The sequence below is a fragment of the Canis lupus genome, chromosome 6, assembly GCF_011100685.1.
Source record: "Canis lupus familiaris isolate Mischka breed German Shepherd chromosome 6, alternate assembly UU_Cfam_GSD_1.0, whole genome shotgun sequence".
Taxonomy (NCBI): domain Eukaryota; kingdom Metazoa; phylum Chordata; class Mammalia; order Carnivora; family Canidae; genus Canis; species Canis lupus.
This window is the reverse complement of record NC_049227.1, coordinates 69,775,859-69,788,042: the sequence shown is the minus strand read 5'-3', so window position 1 is coordinate 69,788,042 and position 12,184 is coordinate 69,775,859. Positions and strand designations below refer to the sequence as shown.

The following is a 12,184-nucleotide window of genomic DNA, read 5'->3' as shown; positions in this document are numbered from 1 at the left end:
CTAGGTTTTTCTCTCCCAAAGCTGCATTACAAACACTTTATTCCACCCATTTCACTACCTTTTTCAATCCCCTTCCCATAACCCAGATTCCTTCTCTAAAAATCATCCCCAAACTAGATTTCATATATTCTCAAAATCCAAAATTCTTAAGAGTGCAAAAAGAAGTATACAGAAATAAGTTAGTATTTTAAATTCGTGGTTAAGAGGGATCATATACAACAATATACATTTTATATTGTATAAATGATACATAATTAATAGAGACTGTCTAATACTGACTCTAATCTGAGCCTTTTTTTTAACACACAATTTAGAAATATTACCTGTTCTTCCACAGTCCACAGCTGATTGAATGTTTCAGGTTTGGTATCATCACAAAGGCGTCCTCTTATCATCTGCATATAAAACAGTGCTTTTGTCAAAAATAATAAAGACTACCATTTGATATAGCTAAGTAATATACATATTGTGGAATTTTTTATTAATTTCAAAATATTGAAGTAAACTTATTTAATGTATAATTTTATTGTTCACAACAAGTTTTCACATTCCTTTATTCCATTTGGTTTTATACTCCTAGCAACCCTGTAATACAGATGACAGCAACCTCATTTGAAAGAAAAGGAAATGTTACTTTTCCATTCTGAACCCACATGTCTATTAAGGTTCATCTAACTACTACTGGCAAGGCCAAGAGTCAAATCCTGGTTAAATTACACTGCACGAATCTGGTATTTTTAGAATAAAGGGTACATGTCATACACAGTACTGGACATGTTACATGTACTACTCATTTAATCCTCACACAACTCTACAACACAGGTAATATTAATATTTCATATAAAAGGAAACTTCAGCTCGGAGGCTTTTTTTTAAAGACTTTATTTATTTATTCATGAGAGACACACAGAGAGAGAGACAGAAACATAGGCAGAGGGAGAGATAAGCTCCCTACAGGGAGCCTGATGCAGGACTCGATCCCTGGACCCCAGGATCACAACCTGAGCCAAAGGCAGACGCTCAATCACTGAGCCACCCAGGCTTCCCTTGGAGGCTTTAATATAAATGACACCTGACATTCCACAGCTAGTAAGCGACAGAGCTGGGATTCCAATCCAGGTTTCTCTTAACTCTAAAGTTCATGTCCCCCACTATCATCAGTAAAATACTGCTTAAATTTTAAGAATACAAACCAGGAAATGTTAAAATATTTTGTCTACAGTTCAAATTTTCCTGCTCCAAAGCTTTATATTGTTTACCTGAGGACGACTGTTTGAGCCTTCAGGACCATCACTCAAAGGCAACATAGAATATGAAAGGGACTCTCCATCCTTCTTAGGATCTAAAGGACTTTTTGGTCTAGCAGGTAAACCTACTAAAAAGAAGACCATGTATAGGATTATTAAAGCAAGACTGCCAGATACTTCTCTATTTAAATTTTTACCATCTAATTTCTTACCTTTATCGAAAACTAACTTAACTCTCCTAGTATGTCTTTTACGATTTTTAAATTCTCTTTCAAAGTTCCCAAGGCTATTAGTATATTGGTCCCATACAATCTCGGGTAACTGAACAACTCTCTGTGGATACGGAAGTCCTATATCAGCCTAAGAGAAAATAAAACAAAGTGACAGTCTAAATTTAATTCAAAAAATTATCTACTAAGCCAAATTTTCAGAGGACTCCAAAACCAAGTTATCATCAAATGGACATTTCTAATCACTGTTTGAATCCAACAGCCAATAAACTTAAGATAATACAGTCTAAACATTAAGTAGTAAAGTGATAGCAAAGTAGAGGAAGAATGAATTTAATAAGACAAGCATTATTTTTAGATAGAACTCTAAAGCTGAGCTTTATCACTAATACACTTTAAATATAAATAGCAAAGAAAGGTTTCTATCTTTAACAACAGTGTATGAAAGGTGTTCGATTGCAAAAGATGAGGCTTGACACATAGAATTCATTTTAAGTGTACCCCCATGTTCATGACTTACTCATAAAACAATGAATTATTTTCACAATATAATTTTTAGCACATACGCAAAAAATTATGACACCCTGAGAATCAAAACCACATGTTTAATCTACTTGGAATTCAGTTACTTAACCAACCCCTTTTAGAGAAGTCATTAGTTGTTATAATTATTAAAACCAGATCATTATAATCAATATCTTTTGATAGGGATTTGGGTTACAGAGGTGTATGTTTTTTGTCAGAACTCACAGAATGGTACAAATAGAACGTGTAAATTTCACTGTATGGGAAATCTCACCTTAAAAATGTTTTAAAAAAGAATTTTAGTTAGTAATATGCATTCTGAAGTGTTCTGGTGTAATGTGTTCATGTCTGCAACTTTAAAATTCATTCTTGAAATAAGATGGAATGATGAAGGATTGATTCACACATGATAAAGCAAATATAGCAAAATTTTAATTGTAGAATCTAAGAAGGAATATGAGTGTGTTAACTATACAATACTTCCAATTCTTCTGTGTACTTGACATTTTCCATAGTAAAATGTTGAGAAAAACATCAGGTCATAAACTGTCAAACTGGCAAGCAAAATCCAGTTTGACTGTTTACAGAGAATTCTTAATTTTTATTTTGCTTATGATATATTACATTATCACCATCATCATCATAATACAAATTAATCTAAGGCTCATTTTCACATAGAGTGTCTTTAAAAATAATGACAGTAATATCAAAGGAAGCTTACAAGCCATAAATGTTCCTTGCATTCTATATACCAATATATACCACAAGTTTCCTTAATTTCAATTGGGAGTTTTTAAATATCCACTAAAACAGATCACAAGTTAACAACTTAACTAGTACAGTAAACCTAAAGAAATAGGTAAATTAAGTACAGATGGCACCCAATTTACAACTATTCAACTTCAAATTTTGAATTTTTCCCAAGGCAGTGATATGTAATCCAATATCATGCTGCTGGGCAATAGCAGCGAACCATAGGTCCCAGTTAGCCATGGGATCACAAGGCTAAAAAATCTATACACTGACTGCTATTCTGTACCCATACAACCAACCCCTTTTAACTTTCAATGTCATATTTAGTAAATTACATGAGATATCCAATACTTTATTATAAAATAGGCTTTGTGTTAGATGATTTTGCCCAACTGTAGGCTAATGTAAGTGTTCTGAGAACCTTTATGAAACCTCAGATTAGGTTAAGCTATGATGTTCAGTAGGTTAGGTATGTTAAATAAATTTTGACTTATGATATTTTCAACTTAAAATGCGTTTATCAGAACACAACTCCATCGCTAAGTCAAAATATCTGTATACATAACACACACATACACATACACACACACACACACACAGACACCACACAGAAAACTCAAACTTCTAAATTAAATCCAGGAGAAAAATTTCTTTCCAAGGAATGTAAATCTTTCATGATTACTAAGTATCTGGATTTAATGTAATTTTGTGCATTTTGATTAAAAATTGTTAAGATGGTCAATATCACATCTCTATTACTGAGATAAAGTGAAAAGAAATTCAGTTCTAAACTAAACCTGGAAATGGAAAACTGGCAAATAACCAACTACATACAAATCTAGTAAATAAGCCTCACTGCATCTTTCTGACTACTAGGGAACATGAATAAAGCAAGATCAAGGTTAATAATTTTTTTTACTAATATTTACTTTTCTATAGCCATCTGTTTTAGTTGAATCAGTTCTAAGTAACTACTATAAGTACTATATCTTTTTGCAATAGAAATGTTTAATAAGGGGAGGTGGGCCGGGGGGATGGGGTGACTGGGTGACAGGCACTGAGGGGGCACTTGACGGGATGAGCACTGGGTGTTATTCTACATGCTGGCAAATCAAACTCCAATAAAAAAATATACAAAAAAATGAGAAATGATTAATAATGGCAATGCAGAATCAATAAACACCTACGTGAACTCACTGTACAAAGAATAGGATCCATAAAGTTTAGGAGTTTTAAAAAATTAATATATAAGTTCTATATTCATTATGATATTCAATGTTCTAAAGCATGGAGAGAAAAGTAATAACTGCCAAGTAAATAATATGGCTAGAAAAACCCAAATAATAATACAACTAAATGAAAAAAGTCTGCAGGGCTGTTCACTCAACGTTGGTAGAACACTTTTGTGACTCATTAAAAACTGGTAACTAATAACTATACTAAAGTTGGTATACTCTACAAGCTAATTTTTTGGTTTTTTTTTAAGGTGAATAAGAAGATCCTTTTTTCATAGTTTTTCAGTGTTAATGTTTTCACACAATGCTAATTAATATTGTGCCTCTCAAATTTATTAAACAATTACTGAGTCCCTGGTTCAAGATATATACAATATAAATGCACATATAGATTATCCAACTTACATACAAGAAAGTTATAAAAATGTGAATGAATTTCAAATCATTAATTGTTAAATATGCAAGTTCTGCTTTAAGGAAAAGAGAAAATCAAAAGGAGTTTTTACACCAAAGTAAAGGTCATTACAAAATTAAGTAAAATTTATACTTCCTCCTCATGGACTTGGCAACCATAGCCTTAAAGACATTTAAAACAGTTTGTTTTTATCACCAATACTTTTTATCGCACTATGTGGAGAGTTACAAAAGTACCTCAAAACTAAACTAGTTAATAAATCCTGAAGTACTTTTTCTTTTTTGCTTTACTAATCCTGAACTTGTCAAAGAAGGAAAACCCTCTTTTCCTTTTAACCTAAGATGGAAAGGTAACAGGAAAAGATCCTAAAAATGGCTAGTGAATAGAACATCAAATTCCTAAAATAAATATACAATTAGAGCTCCCACCTATTTTCATTGGAGTATATTTTGTGTGTTGAGGTGGGGGTAGGGGCATGATAGTTGTAGAAGTGGAAAAAAATTAAAGACTTAAAAAAGTATATATCCATATTAAAAGAATAAATCAAGTTATTACCAAATATTATCTCAATAAATCTTAAAAAGTACTCAATATATACCTTCTTCTGGAGTTTCTCCACAAATCCAATGGGATTTTTTAGTGCTTCTTTCTGGTGTTTGCCTAAACTTTCAAGGTCCTGGACTGCTTGAGAACGTTGAGCCTCGAGTACAGCAATCGTCTGTAACAGTCTCTGATAACTACAGAGACAAAGAAAAATACCTCACTAAAATTTTCTAGTAACAACAATAAATAAAAACTGAGTTCAAGCCATGATCTACTATTAAGCCACACAGTCTTTATAAAGTTACCTGAAAGAGTTTAGTAAAACATATTACTGGGAATAAATGAGGTCTTCCTGAGTTACGAAGTACCTAGTCAGAAAATATCAGTTAGAGAAAGCAAAGCCTTATTTCCCCATCTTAAGTTTTTAATTCTTGAACCTGAACAAGTACAGAAAATAAGAAGGCATCTTGACTTTCCAACAAAGTCATTAAGAAACTGCTAAATAAAAAAATAAAACAAAATTGTAAGGTTTTAGCACTAGGAGGGATCAGCAAATTCAGTCCCTCTGTTGTATTCTGTTGGAATAAGGAATCCGAGGTACATTTTCTTGCTCAGAGTTACAGCAAACTGTCAAATAATTAAGACATGATTTTAGGTGTCATGGTTCTCATTCTCTATTATACTTCCATTCTACAGGAAGCTTACTTTCCAAGCAATTCTTAAGTATTGAACATCCTTAAAGAAGAAAGGCCATACTTACTCCCTACCTGCAAAGGTCTGTTTAGCACAACATAATACTTTTACCCACACAAACCTACTATCTGTCATTATCCTGAAATTTCACTAGGGTACATGTATACTAGTTAATTCTCTTCCTATCTCTTCTCTCTTTTTTGTTCAGATTGTCCTGCCTAATGTCTATTTTCAAATACCAATACACATATGAGAATATGTTAGCTCCAAAGTCCTGACTGTTCAAATACACTTTGCAAAAAGAGTAAAAAACAACTCATTCCAAGTTGGCTTCAAAATAAGTGGTTAGGTCGTATAAGTAAAACAAAATTTTTTCTTTATGGCTTCAAATAAATTTCACTCCATTTCCAATTAGACTGTAAACGCCATAAAGGCAAACACAAACACATCATTGTTTTGTTCATCCCGTGTGCAGCACACTTCCCAGAATAGAGATGATCAATAAATATTTCTGAATGAACAAATGAATAGATCGATGTCTTGCACAATCAAAAAGTATAGTGAATCTTTTAAGTTCAAAAGTCAGCAAACCAGCAGAAATCTCAAAGGTAAGACAACGCAATTTTGAGGTTCACAGCCATGGCATAATTGCAACGCAGCATTCTTTATCAGGATACTTCTCTAGCCCCCTGCCTAAAACATACTTACTCTTGTTCTTGAAATGTTTATGATAAACATTAAAGTAAGAACTAATAACACTGAAGGGGGTAAGACTCCTCTCAAGCTAGAGATACTTCATTTCAAAGTCAGAACTGAATCGGAAAGCAAGAACCAAACTAAGTCACTCCTGGATTAAGTTACAGAGGTTAAGTCTAAACTCACTTCCGTGAGGCCCCCATTTGCTGTTAAGTGTATGGAGCGTACAAACCCTGCCCATACTGGCTGTTTTCGTGAGGCAGGCTACCCGAGGCTCAGCCTTAGTGTGATGGTAGTGAGCCGAGTACTAGAACCTATCCAAACTCTCTACAGTACTCTTAACTGCCATACTTTACCTCCAGAACCTCTTCCCCACTAGTGAATAACCAAAGACTTGTCATGGTGTCTCCATACTATGACTGATCTCTGTTTTAAGCAAGAGTTAAATACTTCTGTATCATCAATATAAAATGACTATGAGTCTATTAAACTTTCAGCAAAGTGCTGAAAGCACAGTAACAACGAACAAGAACAGAGTTTTGGAAAAAGTAAACACAAGCTTGAAAAAAGTGCTATAGTCAATTACTGACGCTGGGAAGAAGGGCATCTCTCTGAAACCAATACCTTGTAACAATTTTTACAATTTGTACTTAAATTATTCCAACAGAGATGACAAAGTATAACTCTTCAAACTCTATTTGCTTCTCTTTAATCAAAATAAAATGATTACTAAATTAAAGTCCTAAAATAAATACTAGTAAAACTAGTAAGTCCAGAATAAGTGAAAACACTATAAGAAAATAGTAAACTCAAGTCTTCTCGACTAGCTAATTTGAATTATTTTCTAGAGTACTCAGAGATTTTACCAGTTAGATTACCACATATATTCCTATGCAGAAATGGAAGGAATAATAAAAAACTAGGTGACACCTAAAAAAAAGCAGTACAATACAAACATCTATTTTCGATCCTACCTACCCATCCACTTCACCTCCAAAAGCAAACTACTAGAAACTGATCCAAACATCAGTCAAGGCAAGATTCATTTGTTCATTAATTTGGTAACTGTTTTACAAGAGAACAAGGTATGATCCTAAAAGCTCTAATAATTACCAAAGCCAATCAGGCATGGACCTTATGTATAACAGGGGAGTTACAATTACACCAGAGAAGGAGAAAACTGTATGGAAGCAAATGGACAGGATTGGCCATGTTACTGGGGATAGAGATTAAGTATGTGAGGTCCATCATAGCAGTGTGTCTACTTTTTTGTATGTTTGAAATTCTCCACGATGAATTAAAAAAAGAAAATTTCAACTTTAATTCAAATTAATGGAGGAAATAACAACTCTACTCTTCCTAGGCTGGTCAGATCACACCTGCTACTGTGTTCAGCTCTGCTTTGAGAGAGACAAACGGGTTCATGAAGAGATAAGGCGGACGACAAAGTATGTAAGCAGAAATAACAATAGTATCTAATATTTACTGAATGTATACTATAAGCCAGACATTGTATTTTAAGTATAACAACACATAAATTTACAAGATAGGTACCATTATCACTATTTTACAAATAAGGAAACCAAGGCACAGATTAAGTAATTTGTCAAGATCATACCAGCCATTTACTGTAGAGATATGATGTGAGGAATGATTAAGACTCTGAGAATATTTACCCAAGAAATTAAAACCTCCAATAGGATATTGTCTCAATTTTTATTTAATATACAAGCTATACAGAAAAGGAAATAGACTTTTACAGGCTATAAAGGGTCAAACCAGAATCGTGGTAAAGGCACAATATGAAAAAATAGCGGTCTCAGGCAAACCAATAAAAGATGGCAGTACAGCACCCAATCACCACAGATGTTCATACAGATATTTAAGGAAATTCAAGCACTAAAAATACTGCAACTCTTTAATTCCAGCAAAACATGCTACTTTCACACTTTTGCTACTCACTCAACCAAGTAATCTGTAGAATGATTTTCTTAAATGTATATAATTTTATGTGGATGCAAGTATATTTACAGCATTCCCACAAGGACAACTCTGTATTAAATCTATCAAAAATTATTTGTTATCTATTTCTAATGTTAAATCTATGGCTACAAATAGTAGGCTTACCTGTGGCAAAGAATTGTTAATTTCATGGTCTCATGTCTTCAACAATAAGACTCGTTTAGATTTATATTATGAAATCATATTTGACTAAGATATAAATACTCTTCAATTCTACATCTAAGTTATTTTCACAACCTTTCATTGTCTAAGACCTCTTGAATTCTTTGTTCACATCTGTGAATGTAAAATATTCCTATAGGGGCTTCTGGGTGGCCAGTCAATTAAGCATCTAACTCTTGATTTCAGCTCAGGTCATGATCTCTGGGTCGTGAGATTATGCCCTATGCTGTGCAGAGTCTGTTTAAGACTCTCTCCCTCTTTCCCTCTGCCCCTACCTCCTGCTCTCTTTCTCTAAAATAAATCAATCAATCTTAAAACAAAAACACAACTATTCTAGCAGCACCCAGGTGGCCCAGTTGGTTGAGCATCCAACTCCATCTCAGCTAAGGTCTTGATCTGGGGAGTCATGGGTTCAGGACCCACCATGGGCTCCACACTGGGCCTACTAAAAAATAAAAATTAAAAAACAGAACAAACTATTCTAGATCGAAGGTCTAACAACCTTTAGTCAGTTTCTATAAAGAAAGTGGTTTTTGTTTCTTGATTTTTTTTGAGATGGAAGTGAGGAAGAAGGAAAGAATCTTAAGCAGGCTCCACACCCAGTGTGGAGCTCAATTTCACAACTCTGAGACCATGACATGAGCCAAAATCAAAAGTCAGCAGACACAACTAACTTGAGCCACCCAGGCACTCCTCTATAAATAAAGCGTTATTAGAACATAGCTGTACCCATCTATTTACATAATGTCTATGGCTGCTTTCTAACTACAATGACAAAGTGGAGTAGTTGCAAAGTGCAGCTGATTCCCCCAAGCTGAAAATATTTACCATCTGATCCCTTAAGAAAAAACTGTTAGACCTTGCTCTAGATTAAAGATACAGAGACATGACAACCAAGCATAACATATAATCATGAATTAGGTCCCACGGGGGAGAAATGAACATTTTGGGGGACATTTCTGGGTATAGATGGAAAAATGTAAATACAGATTGTGGATTACACCATTTTACTGTATCAATGCTAGACTACTGGGATATAATAAAGGTACTGAAGGTTATGCAAGAGAATATTCTTGTTTTTAAGAGACATATACTGGGGATCCCTGGGTGGCTCAGTGGTTTAGCGCCTGCCTTTGGCCCAGGGCATGATCCTGGAGTCCTGGGATCGAGTCCCACGTCAGGCTCCCAGCATGGAGCCTGCTTCTCCCTCCTCCTGTGTCTCTGCCTCTCTCTCTCTCTCTCTCTCTCATAAATAAATAAATCTTAAAAAATAAAATAAGAGACATATACTAAAGTATACGGGCGATGTCTTTAATATACAATATACTTTTAAATGTCTCAGCAAAAAGAAAAACGTATATGGGATGGGAAAGATGAGGGCAAAGGGAGAGAGGGAGAATATTATGAAATGTTAACAAATGATGAATTTAGCTGAAGGGGATACAGAAGTTTACCACACTATTCTTCTAGCTTTTTTAACTTTTATAATTTCCTAAATAAAAACTGAGTAATGAAAAAGCAATGCATTACACTTTGCTACTGAAAAAGAATAGCTTGATTATCCCCATGAACCCTGAATTTAAACAATGCTGAAAAAAACTACAGGAAGTAAGGTGACACAAAAATGTACTGGGGGGGCACCTGGTGGATCACTCAGGTAAGCATCCATTCTTGATTTGGCTCAGGTCATGATCGCAGGGTCATGAGATTGAGCCCTGTGTCACGCTCCATGCTCAGCATGGATCCTCCCTTTTCCTTTCTCTGTGCCTCTCCTCCCACTCTTCTTCCTCTCTCAAATAAATAAATAAATTAATTAAAAATAAACAAAAAGATTTAAAAATAAAAAAACAGATGTATCCATTTAATATTCTGTAAAAAGAAAAGGGAAAGGAGTATGGGAAAACCTATATGCTAACCAATACGTTTTCACATGTGTGCACACATGTACAAATGCACACATGCATGCACTGGAGAGCAGGAGTAAGAAAAAAGAGCAAGACATATGTTGGGTATCATTTTCAACATGATAATTATATAAAGTGAATCAGTTCTCAGGAGTAACAATAAGGCAATTACAAACAAAAATCCCATCCTAACAATTTACCGTGTAAAACACTTTGGGGGAAAATGCTTCAATTTACTCTATACCATCATTTCAATTATGTATGGTATTTCTACTCTTCTGTAAAATATTGAGCTCAATATATACATGATTGAACAGAAATTACTTTGATGAGCAAACATACATATTTTTAAATTATCAATTTAGTAAAACAAAAGCAGTATGATATTTTTTCTTCCGTCATGACTCAGGGTTTCAAACACTGAAACTATAGAACAGCAAAACTTCAGTAATTCATAAATGACCTCTCACTTACTATGAAAATCTAAAAGTCATTAGAAGATTATCAAAAAGCCTTTTATGATATTCTGTGTTAAGACAGAAACTAGTACCTCAGCTTCTGATAATATATCTTTCCAGGTATATCAATCCTGTATTGAAAATAACTAAGAATATTGAACCAAGGCAAGTTAAGAAAAAATCATGGAAAAACTGGTAAGATACTGAGACTTTTTATTAATAGGATAAAATCTAAGTGAAGTCATAAACTGTGAGAGTCAAATGGAGCACAAAACTGCTTTTGCCTTGATGGCAGGTACTGGACCAAGTCAGTCTGGGCTCAATTTTCTGTACTTCCCTTGGAAACAGAAGAGAAAGCCACTGAAGTATGTAGTCAAACAGGAGATGCTCTTTCCTTACACTTCTCTACCTTTCCCCCTCCTATCCCATAGAAGAGTTGCTGTGGGACTAAGAAAAAGAGCAGATAAAAATTTCAACTATAAAAAGCTGTTAACACAAGACAGTCCAAATCATGTTATCTGGGTAGCCTTAAAGAACCAAAACCATGGCTACAGTTTAAAGCAGTGCTTCTGGACTGATGCACCCACACCTATTCCCCAAGTTACCAACAAAAGCAAATGCAATTTTCTCTGAAAGAATACATATTCATCCTAGGCCTCAAAGATAACCCATAAAGAATTCTCCAAAAAAAGTAAAAAGCTCACATTTAAAACTTACCAAGCACACAAGAAAGCAAGACATAGAATAAAAGACAAGCTTGAAAACAGCTACAGGGAAGAGAAACTACAATAAATGATTAAGCTGCTTCAAAAAGTAAGCAAATTCAAAAATTTTAAATAATTAAAGCTAAAGCTCTATGGGGACAAATTTCCTCTTTCAGAAAATGCAGACTGGGCAAATTCAGAAGAAACCTCTTCATTGAAGACAAACTGGAAAAAATAATATTTAAAAGCTCTTAAGAGTCACAAAGAGCTAACAGAATCATGAGGTGGTACCAATTAAGATCCATGAGACAAAAACTAGAAAGTCAAAACCTGTCTGGGGGCACTTTTGCCCTGGAGCCATTTATTGATCCAGAAGAGGAAGCTGAGCAGTGTTCCTGATAGCTTAAAATGATATAAGATCAAAATTGGGAGTCTAAGCCTACTGAAGGTAGAGGCTCTGGGAAACAAGCCTTAAGCTTTGGTCTTGGATCCTGAAGGGCTACATCCTAGGAGTAAGGGTGAAAAGGAAGTAGAGAGCCCTCTTAGAACCGACTAGTATATCTCAGCAGTTCATAATTAACTAGTAAGGCTGAAGGT

At 34.4% G+C, this 12,184-nt stretch overlaps 1 protein-coding gene across 5 annotated transcripts in view; it reads right to left on the bottom strand.

The window, feature by feature from the left end:
* The window catches only part of ZZZ3 (zinc finger ZZ-type containing 3), a 102,294-nt gene that overhangs the window by 18,163 nt on the left and 71,947 nt on the right, over positions 1–12,184 (bottom strand). For 4 of the 5 annotated variants that reach the window (XM_038541630.1, XM_038541628.1, XM_038541627.1 and 1 more), the window contains 4 exons: positions 5,004–5,142; positions 1,460–1,607; positions 1,260–1,375; positions 324–395 (listed from right to left, as the gene is read on the bottom strand). In XM_038541630.1, coding sequence (XP_038397558.1) covers positions 324–395; positions 1,260–1,375; positions 1,460–1,607; positions 5,004–5,142 — 475 coding nt within the window. The remainder of the gene's footprint in view (positions 1–323; positions 396–1,259; positions 1,376–1,459; positions 1,608–5,003; positions 5,143–12,184) is intronic. The other variant, XM_038541629.1, reaches the window with a different exon arrangement.